The sequence below is a fragment of the Clupea harengus genome, chromosome 6 (genome assembly GCF_900700415.2).
Source record: "Clupea harengus chromosome 6, Ch_v2.0.2, whole genome shotgun sequence".
Lineage (NCBI taxonomy): Eukaryota > Metazoa > Chordata > Actinopteri > Clupeiformes > Clupeidae > Clupea > Clupea harengus.
The window spans coordinates 18,428,314-18,450,813 of NC_045157.1; the positions used below are offsets into that span (position 1 = coordinate 18,428,314).

Here is a 22,500-nt window from a genome sequence, read left to right on the forward strand (position 1 = left end):
CTCCGTCTCTGTCTCTTCCTCTCGCTCTCTGTCTCTTCTTTGTCAGGTCTAACAGGAAGGTTGTCATTAGTTTATGACATATTTTGATTTCAGGGCAGGGCTCTCAGGTCTGAAACAGACAACAGAAGAGGGGGAAGCTTTTACCAGTTCCTGTCGTTTGAATAATGGAGGAAGATGACAAGCCCAGCATTCCCGACAAAATCTCTCCCATTTGTAGTTTCAACGAAGGAGCATCATGGCATTTCATGGTCAAGTTGCGGTGGTATTTTTGTTTCAGTAGCTGTTAGTTTTAGGTTTTTGTGTCGCCCTCTTAGCGAGGATGCTATACCTCTCAGTGTCTTGTTATTTTGTCCCACGCGTTTGTTCTTTTACAACTCTGTCCATGTGCCAATGGGTAGCTTTCCTCATGTTTGGTGTAGTCTAGTTTTGAGGGTTCTATCAGAGGGTAATGGGGGGGGGGGGGGCCTGTAAGAAAGGAGAGGTCCCAGAGTGGTGAGTAGAGGAAGAGGGGAAGAGAATGAAGGGATTGAAAAGAGAGAAGAGGAGAGGTGACAGAAGGGAGGGCTGAGGTGTGATGCCTGTCTGCTGTGTCCTGGGACTTTGGGGTGGAGCATAGAAGATGAAATCCTCTTTAAAAAGGTCACTGACTCTGCCTTATCTATGTCAAGCAAGGATAACATCAGCATTATTAACACCTGCTGACTGAGGCTGTGTGTGTGTGTGTGTGTGTGTGTGTGGGGGGGTCTGAGAAAGAGCGACAGGGAGGGAGATAACGTGACAGATAGTGTCTCCTCTCCATTTGTGTACAGTATCTCAGTTGTTGTCACATTTTGAGGTGCTTTTCTGTTGCCCTTTGAGGTTCGGCGTGCATTGATCTGTGTTGTGTGCTGCAGATTTGTCTTAGTGCCGCTTGGCTGACCCCGGCAAACCTCATGTTAGTGTCACGGCACCATCTACACTGGCACTGCCTCAGCCAACGGTTGTGTTTCTGTTGATTCGCTGTTGTATTACAGAACAAAGTATCAGCAGCAAAGTCAAGTATACTTACTTATGTATACAAATGTTCGTTCTGTAAACAGTACCTACCATGTCTGTGAAAAGGCTTCACAGAAAGTGTGTGTGTGTGTGTGTGTGTGTGTGTGTATTGATCTGACTCTGGGCCCTGTGTGTTGAGTGCTCTGCACCTGTCACTGAAGTGTTGACTTTGCAGCCCCTCCTTTGACCTTGTCACCGCGCAAACCTGTTTGTCCCATCTATTAGTTTTCCTCTGAGGTGTTGTCAGAGAACACAAACACACAGAGAGATACACACACACACACGCACACACACATACGCACACACACAGACACACACACATACACACACACACACACACACACACACACACACACACACACACACACACACACACACACACAGATCTATCAGAGAGGGTGAAAGGTTTTGGTGGGAAGTGTTTTTGTGTGTATCTGTCAAAGGGTCATGGCTAGTGTGACAAGGGACCCAGAACTATTTCACGAGGCCTCTCCTACACAAACGGATACTGTGATGTAGCTTCACTTAGAGAAAAAAAAAACACCCTTTGACAAAGCAAACACAGCCTAGAGTTTCAACACAACCCTGTGTTTTCACAAGGGTGGGTATACTCTCCCCCACAACTAGGACTCAGAATGTATGGAGGCAAAGCAAAGGGATGAGGTTTACGGGTTTGTGTTGTGTGGTTGTCATCTTCTGACTGCACTGCTTTTCACTGCTCCCATTCTTAGACCTGGTTTTATAATGCATAACTCAGTATCTGCACATCTCTGCTTTGGTCTCTCTCTCTCCCTCTCTCTCTCTCTCTCCCTCTCTCTCTCCATCCCCTCCCTCCCTCTTCTTCCTTCTCTCTTTCTGTCTCTCTCCTTCTCTCCTTTTCTCTCTCCCTCCCTCTCTTCCAATGGTGAAATTACACAGCTTTTAAAATTGAGTAATTGCTACTGTCTGGCAAAGGCGTCCGCTGACTGGCTGTTCTGAAAGGAGCCTTTCATGTCTGCCTGGTCTTAAAGAGGGGGGTGGGGTGTATTCTGTAGTTAGCCAGCCATTTGTTATTCCTCGCCTCGCATCAGCCTCCCCCCCCCCCCCCATCCCCCTCTCTCTACCTCCTCCTCTGTCTTCTTCCTCTTAGCACTCTCCTCTCTCTCTTCTACCTCTCCACTGCTCCCTTTGCTCTGGTTTGATCCTGCGGAACGATGCATGATCGCTGAGGCAAATAAAAAAAAGACTGCCCCCAGTGGGGTGTGTGTGTGTGTGTGTGTGTGTGTGTGTCTGTTTCTCTCTCTCCCTCTCAGTCTCACTCTCTCTCTCTCTCTGTCCATGTGTGTATGTGTGTCCGTGTTTGTGTGTCTGTATCTCTCTCTCTCTCTCTCTCTCTCTCTCTCTCTCTCTCTCCCTATCTCTCTGTCCATGTCTGTGTATGTGTCTTTTTTTTTTTTAAATGCCAGCGACAAGGCAAAGTGAGGTGGGCTGCGAGCATGAAGATTCCCTCTTCCAAATGCCACATTCAGGCTAGAGAAGAGTGTCTCACTGCCCCTGTCTCCCTTCCTGCCCCGTCGCTATCTGCTCTCCCAGACTCGCTCATATCAAGAAAGCTTTAGTTGCTTGTTTCCTTCTCTTCCTTCTGCTCCCAGAGCCTTGGGCCTCCACCTCTGTATCAAAGCGCTCAAGTTCACAACGCTAATACCCTAATTGCTAGCAGACGTGATGAGTTGAGATACAGCGATTGGGTCCAGGAGGAAGGAAATTTGCTCTCAGTTATCAGGAGCCAAAACACTCAGCTGGGGAGATGATCTGTTTCGATAAGTAATAAACATTGTGAGGTGGCTTGTTTTGATCAGTTGGTGATGCTTCTGTGTGTGGTACTCAAGTTTGCCAGCAGAGGGAGTATGTGGGCTAGAAGATGGAGGAAAAGCTGAAGGAAAACAGAGCTTGATTCATATTATAGGCCATGATAATTATGTTTTCGTAACTGTACTATAGAGCTACTGTTTGCCACTTAGAGTTCCACTACTTACATGGTGGGATATTCAGTTGCTATCTATGAGTTACTGCCTTTAAAAGATCTTTCTGTCATACTTTGTGCACTGTGCGTCTGTAGAAACGGTAGCGTAATCAGTAAAGTGGATGAGATTCAACTTGTGACAGTTGGCTGAATACGGTAGAGCTCTTAATTTGCTCTCCGTAACCAACAGGCTAATCTATGTCTTTTTATCTCTCGGGGACCCGGGAAGCATGTGATTATCCCGTCCGATAATTGTACACTTCACCGGTCTAATTATGTTAGTGCTGCCCTGACGTGATCCGGCTTCCATCAATGTGTCATCTGTTGTGAAACCTGGAAGGGTGACTCCGTGAACAACTAGTTTTCTGTCTGGATTTACAGAGGTTATCGCCCGAGCACCATAGATCTGGTGTCCGAATAACCTGCCAGTGTGTGTGTGTGTGTGTGTGTGTGTCTGTGTCTGTGTCTGTGTGTGTCTGTGTGTGTCTGTGTGTGCCTGTGTGTGTGTGTGTGTGTGTGTTTCCCACTCAACTCAGTTCAGTTATCCATTAGCCTGTCACACTGATGGGACTTGTTGTGATTGCTTTGCATAATACATCAATTACCCTCCTGCCCTGGTTAATAGTTATGTAGTGTGTAATAAGCATCAGGCCTGTTGCTGTTACACTCAGCACCATCGACTGCTTGTTTCATACCTCTGCCTTATTTTGGTTGGAAGCAACACTACAATTACATTGACATCTACAACATCGGCTGGTTAATGCAGTTTGCATGACGTCATCACGTTAAAGAGCATTTAGAAGCTGTGAAGGGACAAGGACAACAAAACAAGGATGCACTGTGTAGTGGTTCCACCAAAAAAGCAACAACAACAACAACACCAACAACAAAATGGTTCATTTTTTTACATTTAAATTAGGGTGAAGTAATGAGCTTGTTGTGTAGGGTCTGGCCAGGTTTCCTCTCTTATCTAGTGGGTCAGCGCTAGGGTTGGGTACCGAGAACCGGTACCAATATGGAACCGGTTCCAATACAACCGGTACCTACCCGGACCGAAATGCAACGCAGATTTCGGTGCTTCATTTCGGTGCCTTGAGCCATTTGAACACGGTCGGTAGGCAGATTCCGCGGGGCACATGTAAAACTGCCCCAGCTCCCAATGTAAACTTTGTCCTGTGTCGCTCACGCTCATTGGTGTTTTCATAGCAACAGTCTTATGACAGACTCAGCGCTGGACTTCACATCGGGAGCATTGTAAAAACATCAGTAGCTGTTGCATCACTGTTGCAGTGATCTCTTTCTGCCCGTCATGACCTTCAAAGAGATACCTACCTGCCTGCCTCTTTGACATGACCAGTTGTAGTAATTGCTGCATCATCCTGGATTGCTCAATAGCCAAAAAGCTACCATGGCAGACATGCACAGCACACAGTAAGCAGCAGACATCAAGACCTCACAGGTGTGGCCCCTGTTGTTGTTCCAGTCTCCCCTCTCGTCCCTGCCCTCCTCTCCCGTGGCTTTAACCTTTCCACCCTGCAATGCCCCGCTCCTGCTCCTCTCAGGTCAGATCTCCCTCGGCTCAGGTCAGGGCCACGCTGTCAGCCGGCCGGTCAGCTCGCGTCACACCGGCAGCAGCGGCAGCAGCACCACGCAGGCAGGAAGTGGGCAGATCGATTGCACTTACCCTTTCCCTGCGCAGACTCCCTCCGGGGCCTTTTTTGATAGCATGCAGCAAGGCGTTAATAACCAGCAGCGTGTGTATGTGGAGAGGGCTATAAAATAGAAAGAGAGGATAGGGCTGTTGTGAGAGTAAGCAAGTGATGGAGAAAGAGGAGGGTGAGTCACGGCCTCTACCACCTCCAACTCCTTTCTGTATTTCTATCTGGATCTATGAATAAACACTAAGAGACTGAAGTATCAGCTTTTGACTGAATTTGGCGTTGATTATTGCTCTCTCCATGCAGAGAATCATCTCTTTTTATCCCGCTCTGCGCCAGTCATCAATAGACTCTTCCTGATTATAAATAGCATGACTTTGTGTGTGAGCGAGAGGATGTTATATGAGGGTGTTAAAGGTTATTTCCTTGAATTGCACTGGCAGCTGCCGGGGCAATGCTAGCAGCCAAAAAGCACATCCTGTGTCTTACTCATCACTCTCTATGGGGGTAAGCCTGCCCGCTCCAGCCAACCAGCCCCTCATTATATGACAGTGTGTGTGTGTGTGTGTGTGTGCTTGTGTGCGTGTGCGTGTGCGTGTGTGGTGATGACGACTGTCCTGGTTCCGGATGTGATAACCTCCCCGGGGTGGTCAGAGTTCAGCCAGTCCAGGCTCGTCTGCTTGTTTCTCAGCTGCTGCTGCTGCTACTGCTGGGCCTCGGAGGGACTGATCCTGAACCAGTGACTGGGCCCTGGGCAGAGGGGTTTGGGGAGAGTAAGGCCCAGTGACCTGTGCTTGTGGCAAGGGCAAGGCATTGCGCTGGGGCAGGTTTGCAGCACAGAGGTGGAAAAGGAGGCCAGTGCAGGAGCCCGTGAGGCAAATGAAGGGTACGGAAAAAAGGAAGAAGGGTGAAAGGATGGATGGATGGAAGCAAGGAAGGAAATAACTAGGAAGGGGTGGAGGGAGGGAGAGAGTGGAAATAAGGACAGTGGGGAGAGAAAGAAGAGTGAGGGAAGAGAGTACAAGAGATGGATTAGCAGGGAGATAGATGAGCAGCGGAGATGGCAAGGAGAGAGGTACGTGGGAGGCCAAGATAGAGTGAGAGGAGGAGGAAAAATTGAAGGGTAAGATACGGCTAGAGGAAGATGGATGTTTAGGTGGAGAGAGAGAAAGAGAGAGAGAGAGAAGGACAAGTGAGGAGGGTGAGGAGGAGAGAAATATGTACAGGCTCCTTACAGCAGCACCTTATTTCGGGGAGTGATATGTCAGCCTTTGTCAGTGCACTCGGCTGGCCAGCCTGCAGCTGCAGAGGGGGATCTCTCTCTGGGCCTCGGTTTACAGCTCCACAGTCACAGGCACTCACACTCTCCACAGTCACCCCAAAAAGGGTTAGCGCTCGCTTGAAACAAAAGCTGCACTGCGCTCGCCATATACTGTACAACAGTAGCTGAGCTGGTTCAGTGTTGCAGCAGAAGGGAGAACACGTGCGGAGATGTAAACACAGCCGGGACCCCCTCGGGCCACATTCCGAGGAAATCAATCTGCTTTGAAGAACTACTAGGCTTAGCTCTCTTCGGGGCGCGTATTGGATTTGGAGACACACTGTATTACAGGTCAAGCGGAGTAAAGCAAAACCGTTCAGCTACCCACTGTTGGCACATCCCCCCCCCCCGCCTTCGGGGATCACACCCCAGCAGCCTGCAGGTCATTGCACCTGAGGTAGCCGTGCTTATTCTTGCCCGGGATGCTGTCTCCGCGGTGTGATTATGTGGTCGTGTCATCTGAGCTAGCCGCCGCGACCTGCTGTTCCCAAACCACCCACCTTCTCAAAATGGAGTCCAGGCTTGCCTGTTATCAGCAGTCTACTGCTTCATTTATCACATAGCAGGGTGGCTCGTACAGCCTCCACAGACACACACAGACACATTAACACAAATAAATTTACACACACACACACACACGCGCGCACGCACACACACGCTGCACATGTGTTATGTACAGTACGCTGCTGTTTTCCATTCTGCTGCCCATTGTTAATGGAGAGTATTACCTCCTTGTGCTCACACCCATACTTCTAGCCTACCAGTTTCACAGACCCAGATTCTGATAAAATATCTTTTGTGTGCCTGAAGGGAACATCACCAAAAACCCAATTTGAGAGCTGTGTGGGATGGATGGGGGGGTTATCATTTTTGGGGAAGGGTATGGTGGACCTCCTAGTGGGGAAGGTAAGGGTCCCTCTGATGAGATTTCAAAAGGGGTTTGAGCACCAGCAAGGCTGGTTTGCCATATTACCCAGTGTTAGTCATTGAAAGGAATGATACAAAGGCTGCAAAGTATCTGAGTTCTTTTATTCTCACCTCTCCCCACCCATTTTGTAACAGAAACACGTAATGTAAAATAAATGAAGGACCAGGTGCGCAGGTGGTGGACATGATTGAGGGGAGTACATGTAAACTCCAGCACTTACATACACCTCATTCCAAGCTGTCATTCGGACCCATGTTCAGCCGTGACCCATAAATTGTAGTCACTTGTTCACATTGATTCCTCATTCGCTGCCTTTCCCCGTTTTCCTCTCTCGTATTGACTGTTAAGTGTAATCCCCTGTCCGAGGTGTCAGCAGCATTTATGAATACCCAGGCTCTTACTAATGGGCCCTTTATGTATGCATAGGTGCCAGTCAGTCTCTTGGGCTTAATTAAAATGGGAGCATTCTGCAAACCAAACGGCACGCAGCCATATTGATGCAGACTGCGGTGATGAAAGACCCTGTCTGCCGAGGTCGAAGGTTACGGGGCTAAGGGAGGAGCAGAGAGCAGAGTGCAGTGTGGGACATGACCTGAGCACTGCTACCCTACCCATGTCAGGGCAGAGCATGGATGCCTCTGCAGTCGCCCCACCTCGCAGGGTGGACCATGCTAATTGGATCCCAGAGTTGAGCCAGTGGGTCGATGGGTCCTGTCAAAAGAGCCTTGGAGTGATTAGCTCTGTCATTGCGTATTCCCCTCTCTTATCTGCCCTTGGACTGCTGATGATGGTGCCGTCCCGGCCTGACATGTTTTGCTATTCTTGGTCCTCTCTTCATCTCCCTCTATTGTCAGATAGGCGGACAGACTTGGTCTCATTACTGTGAGAGTAGGCACTGAAGTGTATTCTTGCTTTAGAAACCTGCTGCCTCAGCTGCATTAGGGTTTATGTGTTGGAGCCGGATAACGAACTGCCTGAAAGTTCATCCATAAGTGAACATGCGAGAGAGTACCCATGAAGGTTAATGCAGACACACATGTATGTGGGATTTGTTGTCTTTGCAATGTTTCGTCCTTTCAAATATTAACACTATATATATATATACTAATAATAAGATCACATGCCTTACTTACTTAAACATCAACATGTGTTTTACATCACCTTTGACCTCTACACCATATGAATCAGTTTTCTTTTTTTAAAGTACTGTACAATAGCTAATTATGTGATTCATATGAGCACTCCCAGATCTGTGAAGGTAGATCAAATACTTGGCATCTCACCTTGTGGTGTGATAAACATTTACGATATCATCTCTGCTTTCTTCACGTCTCTTCATGCCATCTGTTCTTGGTGTGGGTATAATAATGAGCTTTAGGCACACATGTCCTTGTTTTGCCCAGTCTGATGGAAATGTACATGTAGTGTACAAGTTCAGAAAATCTGACAAAAGTGTAAGATATGAGATGAATATATGGCTTGTACTACATACCCAGTTACTCTAACCTCTGTATTGCTGGATCTGAATAAAAAATGTGCTAACCTCAACCTCAATGCTATGCGTGCTAGTCGGCAAAGACCCACATTACTCACACAGTCATTGGATAACTGCTATTTTGTATCTGGTAATGAGAATATGCTGTGAGGGGTTAAGAGTGTATTTTTTTTATCAAGTTCTCACTTTTTCTCACATCCTATGAGATTGTGAGGGTGGAAAAACAGAGGGCTAAATGCGCTACTCAAACAGCGGTTTGTGCAGGAAGGTTGACCCTGTAATGGCCTTCTGATCTTGGATGCTAAGTTTCTGTCTGAGTGGGAGGAAGGATTTCTCCAGACTCTAACACTGGTCTTCACCTGGAGTTGTTTTTTTTTGTTTGTTTGTTTGTTTTTTGCGGAGGAGACTGAGATAAGAGCTAAGGTGAGGAATGTGGAGGTGACGCGATCCTCCTCCAACTCCTGCAGGCTGATGCCACTATATATGCTTCATGCACATGCAGACTTGAGCTTCTACAAGAACTACCTCTGAGACAGACTATGGATTCCTTTCGCTTGATAGTCTGATAAGCAGGCTAGATTGACACTATCAAAATATGTTTAAAATGACATTGCAAGGTGTTACTTCTGCATCTTTGTGTCAGGGTTTTTTTTTGTAGGAGAATGGACCTTATGGTTAGTGCTAACACATGACTTAAGGAATATACTCTGTAATCTGTATCAAAGTTTGTGTGTGTGCATGTGTGTGTGTGTGTGTGTGTGTGTGTGTGTGTGTGTGTGTGTGTGTGTGTGTGTGTGTGCATGTGTGTGTGTGCGTGCGCGTGTGTGTGTATGTGTGCGCTCGTGTCTGTGCGGGCCTGTGTCAGAGGGAGTGCCATAGACCTAAAAGGCATTTTGATTTTCACTTCTAAGAGATGAATGTGATGCCAAGCATCAGAGACAGAGAGGAAATCACAGTGGGTCTGAGCTGTACTTGCCACATCCTGTCCTGTTCTGTGTTGTCTTGTCTCCAGCTAAAAATGCCTCACACCTCAAGAGAAGTAATTGAGGCCAGCGAGGGTTTATTTTTAGTTGCCTTTTTTTTATCAATCCCAAAGTTGTTTCCAGAAAAAAAGGAGAAAAGAGAAGTTAAGTCTTACTCCAAGCTATTGTGTTTCTCCACCTCTCTTTCTCTACTGCAGGGAGTCATGTTTATTTCATTAGGCAAGTTCTTCTCTCTCTCTCTCTCTCTCTCTCTCTCTTTCTCTCTCTCTCTCTCTCTCTCTCTCTCTCTCTTTCTCTCTCTCTCTTGTCGTGAGATGCATGTCGCGTTCAGTGGCTGTCTCTTCCTGCCACTCCTCAGTGGCGGGAGCTATCACGCCTGCTTTTAAGTCCCCTCCCACCTCCCCTGTTCCAGTCCTCTGCCTGTCAGTGGCTCCCTGTATTTCCTCCACCGCCTTGCTTTCATGGTCAGCCCACATCTCTCTTCAACGCACATCCACAGTGCTGCTCCACTCCATGTCTGTCTCCCCTACCCACCACACTACACCACCACCACCACCACCACCACAAACCCCTCAGAGCAGACAGAAACAGAGACAGAAAGAGAGAGGGAGAGAGGGATGGAAGAGGGAGAAAGATATCCTTTAATCCATCTCTTCATGTCCTTCCTTCCTCTCTCTCACCCCCACAGCACTCATCCCAAGCAAGCTGTCACCCATCTAGGGCCTGTCACATCAGTAGAGGATGGGCCTTTCATACACCGTGCCGGATACCCTCTGCTTCTCCATTTCCTCATACCTGTAATCAGAGCAGGGACGTCTGCCGGAAAAGTGTGGTGCAGATGACAAAATGTTGATGGCGCAGTCTAGTCAGTTATTGTCCCACGAGGGACCTTCTGTGGAATGGGGATATTGAATTGTGATGTTTTCTGCATATGGAAACAAAGAATAGTCAACTGCAAAGACGTGATGCAGAAATGAGATGCAGAAATGCTGTCGTTGCTGCTCGAAGAATATTTGCAGAAATGCTTCCTGGAAACTTGCCATTCAGTGCTTATAACCCCAGCATTCTACTCCATGTAATTACCATGCACATTAACGGTAAAAGGTTGTAATCAAAATAATTGAACAATTGCTCTTCTTTTCACAGAATTCTGTGTTGGATGACGTGTCGGCCAGCAACAAGGAGACGGAGGCGGGACAGATAAAGTCGGCAGTGGGGGAAGTGCCAGAGTCATGCTCTGCCCCGGCATCTGACCCCAGGGACGGAGCGGCCACTTCGCACCCCGTTGCCCAGGAGACCGAGCGAACTGACTGCCCAAGTGAGTCCCTGGCTGTCACGCCCCGTAGGGCCTGAATGTTTTTTTTGTCTCAGCCGCTCTCATTGTATGAGCCGTCTCTTTGCCCATCATTCCTGTTTCATCCCGTTTCACATGAGTGGCATCATTGCATCAAGGAGACGCCGTAATTGAGTTTACATTTTCAAAGCCAGCAACTTATCTTTAAAATGCTCTCACATGGTGGGAAATCATGCAACTATTTGTTAGAGGCTTTTGCGGGTGAAAAACTTCCCATGGTAGCCAGATAGCTAATGTATAAACAAAGATGGAAGGGGATTTTCAAAATGCAAGTCCCTTACTCTAGTTCCATAAGCATTTGCTTATTTCAAAATTAGTTTTTTACTTCACGCAAGCTATTTCCCTACGCATGCTTTCGCAGTGAGAACAGGGTTTACATGCCTCTCCTTTTTCATCTCAGCCACTGCTTTTTCCTGGTCCTCAGGTGCAGGTAGGTGGTGCTGACATTGCCAAGGTCAAGGGTGTTTGTTTCCTAGTGTGCACAACATCACGTGATGAATCTCTCACTTAGGTCATGGCGCGTTTCTCGGCCTCGAGGCTCTTTCTAAATGGTGAGATGTAAATGTTATGGAAATGATATGGCTGGATGGTCTGCAGAGGCATTGCTTATCCCTTGATCCTTCCCCTGGCTTAGTGCCCAGTGCCCTGACTAAACCCACACACACACACACACACACACACCACCGGCCTCTAGGCGAGATGAATAACACAGGCCGACATCCCCCAACCCCTTTATTTAACCCCTCTTCCTGTTCTCAGCCACACTCTCTGGCACCACTTAACATGGGGCATCGGGCTCAGGATGACCTTCACTGTTAATCACTATTAATAAAAATTAGGCCCTCAAAGGCTAACTCCGAGCGTGAGGATTTTCATGTCCGGTTAAATGAGGAGAATGGGTGAACAATTTGGTGCATGTCAATGTCATGTAAATGAAGACCGCGACCCCAGAGGGCGATGCACAGTGCATCGTCTGTTCGCGTGGGGATCCCCAGTTTTAGGTTACAACGCTTTCAGCTTGGAATTCAATCTCACTCACCAAACAGTAAATCACAGGTGCTTTCCGATTCAGAGTATTATGACCCTCTCAGCTCTTTGGACCACGTACTGTCTCACTGCCCTCTCGTTCCAGTATTCATCACTAGCATGAATACATGGCATCACAGCGGCTATTTCCTAGCAAACGTTATAGAGGTGTGGGCCCATTTTGAATAATCATCGCAGTTCGGACGAGCTTGCTGCTGTTTTAATTCATGCCGACACATTCCCTTGGCCCGTGTTTGTCACACTCGATAAGAGGGGCTTTATCTGGCTGCCAGACGTGGCCGACGCGCTCGTGGCGCTGATGAGATCGCCTGTATAGCGCCTGACAGCTCTGTCGAGGTTTAAAATATTCAACATAATAAATTGAAAAAAATAAATAAAACCTATTCCTCTGAAGAGTTGAGTGTCTTGGTGGAATATGATGTAGAGAGAATGTGAGAGGATAGCCCATCATTTTGACCAGTCATTCTGAGTTATAGTTAGCATCCCCTGGCTATTCATAGAGTATTCCCACACGCTCCTACTAAAACAGAAAGCGACCGGAGGAGACAGACTGTCAGATTGTATTTACTGTAGTCATCATTTACATGCCGGATATAGCATTAAGGTGTAATGGCTGTCTGCTGGGAATCAGTAATGATGGGCCTGTTCAGCTCTGGATTGGAGAAGTTCGCAAACGTGCAATGCTCTGGCTCAACTATTAGTATGCCTACAGGACACTACTGATGTACATGCTGCTGACATCTTGCTGACACTGGCTGATAATCCTAACACCATTCTAAATGTGACACAAACAGTTTTGGAGAATAGGATAGTTGACAGGCATTATACATGTCATACGTGTCATATACGTGTCATACATATGACACCCTGAAGCCCACAGTGAGTTCATCTTATATGCTGGAAGTGCTGCTGACAGACAAACTGGAATAGGAGAGAGGGAGAGAGATAGAGAGGGAGAAAGGGATAGAGAGAGACAAACAGAGAGAGAGAGAGAGAGAGAGAGAGAGAGAGAAGGATAGAGAGAGAGAGAGTGGAAGAGCCAGTGTCTGCCCAGGAGCTGTACCACGGTGGCCAGGTTCGGTCGCTGGTACGCATTTATGTGGAAAGTGCTCCTGTCTCCTCTCATCACCACTCAGGCACTCAGCCTCCCACTGCACCGCTCTTCTCCTCCCTCTCTCTCTCTCTCTCTTTCCCTCTCTCTTTCCCTCTCTCCTTCCCTCTCTGCCATTGTCTTTTCATTTCTCCCCTGCAAGTCTGCTGCTCCTCTTATCTGTCTCTCTCTTTCCCTCTATCTGTTCTTGGTCTCTCTCTTGCTCTCTGTCTCATTCTCGCTCCCTTTCCCTCTCTCCATCCATCTCCCTTTCTCTCTATCTTCCTCTCCCACTCTCTGTCTCTGTCTATCTCTCTCTCTGCTTGACGAGGCTCGCTGATGACACCCTGATGCGCTGCAGTTTTGCCCGGAGCACCCTCCCCACCGAACAGCTCAAACTTACCCACCACCCCCACATGTTGTAGGGGGGCCTCGCGGCAGCACACTGCACCCAGCATGCCCCCTCTTCACCCCGGCTCTGCCACCCTGGCTGCCTGCTGTAGGGAAGTATCAGTAGTGCTCCGCGGAGAAGGAGACCTCCAGTGGTGGGTGTCTCAGGGTTGTTTTTCTTATACAACCACTCTTATGTGTCTGCTCTCCTCACACGGCAAGACGAGAGCAGAGGCATGCCTTATTTAAGACGGAAGCGTAGAGTGTGTGCCACAGTGCTCTAGATTTGACATGTTACGGTCAATTTCCCTGCCAGGTGCGTGTGAGGGAAATATATATATACAGTATATGTGAGTGTGTGTGTGTAGTGTGTTGTGTGAAATGCAGTGCCTTATCATAGGATAACAGCTCTCTCTCTCTCTCTCTCTCTATCTCTCTCTCTCTCTCTCTCTCTCTCTCTGTAATTTCTCTTCTCTTCTCTGTCACTGTTTATTGTATTGTAATTATGGCCTCTGTATGGGGTGTTTTGAGGATATACAATTGTATGCAAATGTTTGGGCATCCCTGAGGAAAATCCATATTTTGTTGATTTTTTGGAAAAGTGAAAATAAGTAAATATAACCCCTGCAGCAAAAGAATAATTGAAAAAGAGGATTTCTTCAAATATTACTTTTTATTTCATGCAGTTAAAAATAAAAATAAAAAATTCCAGAAGCTGAGGAATTCTCTGATTCCTCAAATGTTGTGGCAACACTCAGCGCTCAACAAAAATAGGCTCCTCTGAGCAACTAACAGAGCATCTGAATGAACTAACAGAGCATCTGAATTGTGATGCCCACAAAGCAGCAGATGGTTAGAAAAATACATAAAAGCATTTCAATCTTGCAATTTCCAATGACTGTAATGTTGTTAAGAAATGGCTGTTTAAGGTAACCGTGGAGGTCAAGATGAGATCTTGAGGACCAAGGACACTTTCAAATAAAACTGCATGTCTCTTGGGCAGAAAGGCAAACCAAGCTCTTGAACGACTGAAACGGCCTTCTGGAAGATTGATCTGAAACATGTATGGTGGTACACGTATCTATATATAGAATAAAGAGACTTTTAGCTGTCTACAAAAGTAATTGTCAAGCTGCAATATCTGCCAAAGGAGCATTACTAAGTGCTGAACATTTGCACAGACCACGTTTACTGTTCAATTTCATAACTTAAGAAGTAACACATCATTAGAAAGTGAAGAAAATCCTAATTGTTTAATGTTTCTTTGCTGCAGGGGTTCCATTTACTTCTTTCACTTTAAAAATGAACAAAATCTATCGTTTCCACAGGGGTGCTCAAACTTTTCCATACAACTGTATTTCCCTTTCTCCGGTGTAGGGGTTAAATGGCGTGGCTGATACTGCTACCGGCGCACTGGCTGTGCTGAGCTTTGTTTAAACATGCATAACCAACAAAGCGACGCTCCAGCGAAGGACACATCCCTGTTTGTTTTGTAATGCAGTAGAGCTCCTGGGAAGAAGGGTCTCTATTTCACACCAGTGTCTCCTGTTACAGTGTGTACAATATAGCTTACCGGTGTAACCACGCGTTTGGGTGTGTGAGTGGCTCCGCATGCGTGCTACTGTGCTCGTTTGACTGTGTGAATGTATGTGTCTGTCAATTTGTACACATACGTGTGAAAAGACATGCATTCACATGTGAGTGAGTGTGTGTGTGTGTGTGTGTGTGTGTGTGTGTGTGTGTGTGTGTGTGTGTGTGTGTGTGTGCGCGCGCGCGCGCATGCACATGTGCGTGTATGTGTGACAGTGGCGCAGTTGTCAGCATATGTCGAAGGCTGAGTGTATGTGTGTGTGTGTGTGTGTGTGTGTGTGTGTGTGTGTGTGTGTGTGTGTGTGTGTGTGTGTGTGTGTGTGTGTGAGTGAGTGCCCACTCAAGGGGCTTAATGACAGCCCTGTCAGAAGTGCTACTCTTAAGGGCTAATGCACTGTCACTTCAGTGCTGGGAGTCTGTTTGATGGCTCTAACTCAGAGGGGCTGGAGTGACTGAGGCAGTGGGCCAGGCTGAGGCTGAGGCATGGCACAGGATGTGCAGTGACAGCCCAAACCAGGCCGAGACACCGCACAACTGCGTAGAAAAGGTCTGCTTGAATAGGTTTCTATACTTTTATTATAGGGCACAGAACGAGTTCAGAAAGTGCCTTTTGTCTTTGTTTTTGTGACTGAGAATGAATTGTTTTTTTTGGAGTCCTCTAGGGAAGACAGGGGCCTGCAGGTTCACCAGAGGGCATAGGTTGATCAAATGCTATTACGACACATACTCAAATGAATGCATTTGTATGCCATCCACACCTTTGAGGCCATTGGGAAAGACACCTTGGCGCGTACCTGGCGCATCAGGTGTGTGGAATATCAGGTTTTTCTGAGTTTTTTTTCTACCTTCGGCTCCCAGAATCTGAAAGAGCTGCTTCCCATCCCTTCCCTTCCCTTCCCTTCCTTTGCCTTCTGTCTATCTGATGGAGGGGACCATGAAACATGGGCTGCTCCCTTCCTGCCACTCCACACACCCCCCTTCACCAGATGGGGAGGGCTGATAGGCCGTGCGCGATAGTGCAGTGGAGTCACGAGGGGCTCCGGCCTACACGAAGCGAGGGCCATTACTCAGCAGAGAGCTGTGCTTTTTCACGCGGCTGTCTACAAACAGGAAGCAGTAAGGCAGGTGGTCACAGCTGCGGTTTAACAGACAGCGCATTACATCTGCTGTTTGAGCTGCGGTGCAACGAGAGAGAGTAAGGTAGGGAGAGAGAAGAGAGTGTATGAACCAGCTTGAAAGAAAGACAGACAGACAGAGAGAAAGGGGGAGGGCTGAAGGAAGTCTTTGCTACTGTCTGCTGTTGTCACACTGCATGGACACAGGACTTTGGACAGGGGGGGGGGGGGATCCAGCTGAGCTGCAGACTGGTGGAGCCACATGAAGAATAAAAAAAAAGGCTGCCATTCCTCCTTCTAAAAGAGGAACCGGCCGAAGAAAGGAGCTCACAATAACGGAAAAATAATCCCAGCCAAGATAGAGCGCAGGTTTCCCACAGTCACCCACAACACAGGAAGTCACCAGCAGAGGGGGGGTTGGTGGGGGGTGAGTGTGTCTGAAATCTGACTGACCACAGCCAGCCTTGCCAACCAACTGGGGTACACAAAGCCTCCGCCTCTGGAGCCTCTAGAATGACTTCACACACAGCTCAAGTCACAGAGAGAGAGAGAGAGAGAGAGAAAACGAGAGAGAGAGAGAAAGAATGAGAGCGAAAGAATGAGAGCGAGAGAGAGAGTGACTGAGAGTTCTCAAGAGTGACTGAGAATGAGTGAGAGCGAGAGAGATAGGCATTTTAACCAGCATTTGGAGCACACACACACAAAAACATACACACATACACCCTGGAGTTCCCACCAGAGTCAACTCTGGAGTCAGAGCATCTACAGCAGTGTTTAGTTACAGTAAAGCCCGTGGGTCAGACGAGAGCACTGAGAGGAACACAACCCTTGAACCCACTGGAGACCAAGCCAAGCATTGGGACATACAGAGTGGGCCGGAGGAGAAGAGGTGCCAGAAAGTAATGGACAGCCAGAGAGGGGAGGAGGCCAGGACTAGACTGCTTTGTGGTAAGAGAGAACATTTCTGACTGCTTTATCAGGAGAGGTCTACATGGTTCACGGTCATGAGCCTCTCCTCTGTGAGAGCATATGTGTGAGGCTACCGAGTGTCTTTGGGAAATCTACAGAGCTTGGCAGATGTGAGAGGAATTTGTTGTGAAATATGTCTGTGTTGCCTTTTGACTCTGTGGGGGGGGGGGGGGGGGTATGGGTTGGGGGGGTTCAAGACCACTGCTGATGGCGTGCGACCATGTTCCCAAAGCCTCACACCCATGTGTTTGCTGATTGTCAAGTGCTTCATCTAACACATACTCAGCAGCCCCAACCTCCCCGAAGAGCCTGATTATAGCCTCTGGTTTGTGCTGTGGTTAGGAGAGGGGGCGTCGGGGTGGGGTCGAAGTGGGGAAGAGGGGGTGGCCGGCGCCTTGCAAGATGCCGTGTTGCCAGAGATTCATCTTTATAGACCTCATGCTGAGGGGTGGGTGAAATAGAGGGGCAAGGAGTTGGAGGGGGATTAAATGCGGCAGCGTTTGGCAACCGCCGGAGGCTCTGTTTTCGCAGGCGTCTGGTCCGGAGCCTGGTTCTCTGAGCTGTCTGAGCTGATGGTTCAAACGCCACTCTCTGCACTGACTCTGGTTTGGCTGCCTGTGTAGTGGTGTGTGTGTGTGTGTGTGTGTGTGTGTGTGTGTGTGTGTGTGTAGAGGGGCGGGGGAGAGGTGTTCCTTTGTGTTACAGTGGATTCCTGGATTCCTGAAGGTCATTAGTGAAGGGGTTTTAACGATCAGAGCGAGCGGAGCACCTCTTTAGGGCCATGGAAAACAATAGGAGCCGGTTCTGTGGATTGGCATTGCACACAGCCATTGTCTGGGAGGGAGAGAGAGAGAGAGGACGGTGGTGGTGGTGCGGTTAGCGCCGGTAATAAAGCTTGTTAAATTGGGTGGCTGTTTTCCTGCCCTCTCATTTTGAACTCATCCAGACCCGCTCTGAGAACTGCACATATACACACAGGAGTGTACACACACACACACACACACACATACAGTACACACACATACAGTACACACACACACACACACACAGTATAAACACTCTCATTCACACCAGTGGAGTGCTCATTGAGTAGCGTTGTTCAGAGGTGGAGTGCATAGTCCATAGCTATTTGATTGAACTCACACAAACACCCTGTAGATGTTTAGGTATGGGCTGTAGAAATGTATGGGCTGATAGCAGATTTATGAGCCACATGTGCCTATGCGTATGCGTATGTTAGCGCACAGTGTAGAGGTTTTACTAGAATGACTGTTTACTACTTTACTGACCGGCTGTTGTTCTCTCCGGGGATCTTCTGAGTAAAACAACTTGTGGGCTTTCCCTCTCAATAAGGGAGAGAGAGGAAGGAAGGACATGAAGAGATGGATGAAAGGATGTCTTTCTCCCTCTTCCATCCCTCTCTCTCTCTCTTTCTCTCTCTCTCTCTTTCCCTCAGCAGCAGAGGTGACAGGAGGGTTGGCCAGCTGCAAGTGACAGTGACAGGCTAGCGGCTGCATCAGAGAAAGAGAGCAGATGGCAGTGTGTGTGTGTGTGTGTGTGTGTGTGTGTGTGTGTGTCTGTGTGTGTGTGTGTGTGTGTGTGTGTCTGTGTGTGTGTCTGTGTGTGTGTGTGCACATGCTTCCTTTGTGTGTACGTGTGCCACATGCACATTTTGTGTGTGTGTGTGTGTGTATGTGTGTGTGTGTGTGTGCATGTACTGTATACTGTATGTATGTTTGTTTTGCTCTGTATGTGTATATGTATTTGCTTCCTCTTATGTGTGTGTGCGTGTGTGTGTGCGCGTGTGTGTGTGTGTGTGTGTGTGTGTGTGTGTGTGTATGGGTGGGTTGGGTGCACACACGATTAAAATGCCACTGAAGACCTGAGCATTCTCTCAGTCTCTTGGCAGTGCCAGGCTTGGCAGGGTGCCATTTCACTGCCCTTCTTTTCCCTCCACACTGACTGCCTCCACTCCAGGCTGAGCCCAAGCATGAAAAAGAGACAGAGATGTGGAGAGAGAGAGAAAGAGAGAGAGAGAGAGAGAGAGAGAGAGAATGGAGAGACAGAGAGAGAAGGAGGAGACAGAGAAAGAAGGAGAAAGAGTGAGAGAGAGAGAGAGAGAGAGAGTAGAGGAGTGGTACAGCCAGGATGTGACAGGGAGATTGAGAGATGGAGAGACAGAGAAGAAGGGAGCAAAGAGAGAAGGAAAGAGAGAGAGAGAGAGAGAGAGAGAGAGAGAGAGATAGATAGTGGGGGTTAGGGCTACAGCAAAAAAGTAACAGCGAGAGAGAGAGAGAATGGAGAGACAGAGAGAGAAGGAGGGGACAGAGAGAGAAGGAGAAAGAGTGGGGGGAGATTTGGAGTGTTTTTGTGGTTAAAAGTCTGTTGAGTGGTGTGCTATGGCCTTGGGGCAGTGGGAATTAGGCAGGAGACAGTGGCTTGGGCCAGGAGCCAGCTCTATTAGTCTCTCACGGGGTGGGCAGGAGGTTATGCCCCTGCCTCCCTGTGGATGGAAAGAGGAGGGAGGAGTGTGTGTTTGTGTGTGTGCGCATGAAATATTATATTTTTGTGTTTTTATGTGCTCATATATCTGCATCGCCCCCTCTCTTTCTTTGTGCGTGTGTGTGTGTGTGTGTGTGTGTGTGTGGTGTGTGTGTGTGTGTGTGTGTGTGTGTGTGTGTGTGTGTGTGTGTGTGTGTGTGTGTGTGCATTTGAGTGTGTGCGTGTGTTTAGGTGATAGCGTGCGTCACCTACCACATCACAAACAGCCACGGTTCCGAACAGGGTTTCTCCTAAGTGGATCCAAGCACTGTGGATGGAAGGATGGATCGAGTTTCCCTGCTGTTTCTCCTTCAGCCGAGGAGCTGAGGAACACAAACATGTCGTGTCGAGACCCATAATAGATATGTGTGCTCTCCTCCGGCTCGTGCTATATCACCACGGTCAATCTCTGCAACCATGGCGACCCAGGCAATCACTAGTACAGAGCAGTCTCCGTGTCTCTGTAACCCCCCCTGACACACACACACACACACCCGCCCCCCTGCCTTGCCCAAGGAGACATCCATTTGGCTTTGATCGTTTAAACCTCCACCTTAGATAAAAGATAAGTGCTATCGCAGAGATTACTTCGATGTGGGGAGCAGATTTCCTCCTCCTCCGTTAGGTTTTTTTGTTGGTTAAATTGATTGTGTTCTTTAGGTTTGTGGTTTTCTGTCTGCAGCCAAAAGTTCCTGTAGAATTGGCGTCACGTTGATCGGCCATTTTGGCAGCGTCCACGAAAGAGCGTGTTTTTCAAACGCGAAACAGCCCATAATTACAGGGCCGTATGTTGGCATGCTGGGGGCATGCTCTTACTGTGGTCTTAATAAACACTGGCTGTTTTTTTACGCTCTCTGTTGTTGTTGCTGGGCAAGCATCCACTTTATCTCCTCATTCTTTCTCTTCTTATCCTTTTTTAGCACATAAAACAACCACACACACACACACACACAGGCTTACACTGGGGATATGAGTCATGCAGTGTGTGTGTGTGTGTGTGTGTGTGTGTGTGTGTGTGTGTGTGTGTGTGTGTGTGAGAGAGAGAGTGTGTGCGTGTAGGTCTTTTGGCTGAGCTGTCAGTGGCCCAGGTCTTTTTCTTGAGTGGACCACTTAAGGCTCCATCCCCAGTTAACCTCTGGCATGCTCTGTGAAAACAGGTGTTGAGCTGAACTCCCACGGGGGCTCCGGGCTCTGACCTGAGATGTCTTGCCAAAGGTCACGACCTCTGACCCCATAGTAGGAAACTATAAAAGGGTAGAGACGTGGCGGTAGGGAAATGGGCTGGCTTCTTTGCCTTGGGATGGGATGGATACTGCAGCTCTGTGCCTCTTGGTGTAGGTGTAGTGGGTGAAGCATGGTGTGAATCTGAACTGTGTGTGTGTGTGTGTGTGTGTGTGTGTGTGGTGTGTGTGTGTGTGTGTGTGTGTGTGTGTGTGTGTGTGTGTGTGTGTGTGTGTGTGTGTGTGTGTGTGTGTGTGTGTGTGTGTGTGTGTGTGTGCGTTTGTGATTAAAAGGGAGTGGTGAGATAAATAGACAAACACACAGGGAGAGGACGATAACAACAGAGAGGAATGAGAGAGTGGACAAAGTAACTAGAGCAGGAGGATCCAGCCTTCCCTACGTTCATCTTTAATTACACACACGTCCGTGAATCAGACCCTTATTTGTAGGTCAGGGCTCAGTAGCCTGCTCCGGTGGATGCACAACAGTGTGTCAATACCTCTTGAGGTCTATCAATCAGATAAGCAAACGCCACTCCGGAAAGCAGAAGTCTGGCTGAATGACTGAACATGTTTTGCCCTTTCTCAGGGGCTTGTTCTCACCTCTGAACTGTTGTCTCACTCCTTGGACTTCTGCTTTCTTGCCCTACCTTCCATCTATGTCTCCCAGCATGTGTGGTATGGGGTATTTCTATCTTCATCATTACCCATAATTCATGCCATTTTCATGCCTCATTTCATCTGGCATTTCAGCCTTGTTTCTGCGACTCAATTGTCCCACCTGACAAAAGATCTTGATTTAGCTAACCATAAAGATGGCCAAATAAAGGGAAATCCTTTTTCTTATCAGTGTGGCACATTTTTGATTGTTCACATCCTTCTAGCTAAGTGCCTTAGTTAATGACTTTTGTTGTTGTTGTTGTTGTTATTTGTTTAGGATGCTTTCCCTATACACTTTTCCCTGCCACCTAGCCCCCTTATCCTCCCAATCCATAGGAGAATGATGGAGGCTGTTTCCCCTGTGCTCTTGAGGTTTTTTTTCGTTAATTTTTTTCTTGCTTAAAATGTGTGTGTGTGAGAGAGATAGAGAGACAGAGAGAGCATGCAAGTATTTGCATTAAAATGAATTCATGGTGACAACCTCTTCATTTTAAACACAAAGCTGGCTACTGTTGAAAAATTCAAGAATCTCTTCCTAACATACACACTCTTACACTCACACACAGGCACGCATGCACTCACACACGCACACACACATGCACATGCACACACATACAAACACACACGCACATGTTCACACACACACACACACACACACACACACACACACACACACACACACACACACACACAGCATGACATGTTAATTAATGCAGAGACACAAGATTGGTTCATGTCTCTCCTCAAGTGTACTTAAATGACACAGAAGCCGATCACTGAGTGTGATGAGCCTTGTCTTTATGTGTGTGTGTGTGTGTGTGTGGGTGGCATGCATCTCAGTTAGTCTGTGTCGCGGGGGGTGTATAATGTGAGTGCATATCCTTTTGTGTGTGTGTCTTTGTGTGCATGGCCTAAATTAATACTCCTTTAGGTCTTTGAAAGTCTTTTCTGGTGTGACTGTGTGTTTGTTTGTGTCTGTGTGTGTGTGTGTGTGTCTTTCAGTGTGTGTTTGTGATGTAAATCAGCTGGTACCTTGGCCTGTCCACGCAGGCTTTGAACTGCACATACATCTAATTAGCAGGGCTAAAACCCAGCAAACAAC

The 22,500-nt window shown here is 47.8% G+C and overlaps 1 protein-coding gene across 2 annotated transcripts in view; it reads left to right on the forward strand.

The window, feature by feature from the left end:
* gse1b (Gse1 coiled-coil protein b) overlaps nucleotides 1–22,500 on the forward strand; it is a 240,865-nt gene that overhangs the window by 66,936 nt on the left and 151,429 nt on the right. For both annotated transcript variants that reach the window (XM_012819250.3, XM_031569242.2), the window contains exon 2: nucleotides 10,569–10,740. In XM_012819250.3, the coding sequence (XP_012674704.2) occupies nucleotides 10,569–10,740 (172 nt within the window). The remainder of the gene's footprint in view (nucleotides 1–10,568; nucleotides 10,741–22,500) is intronic.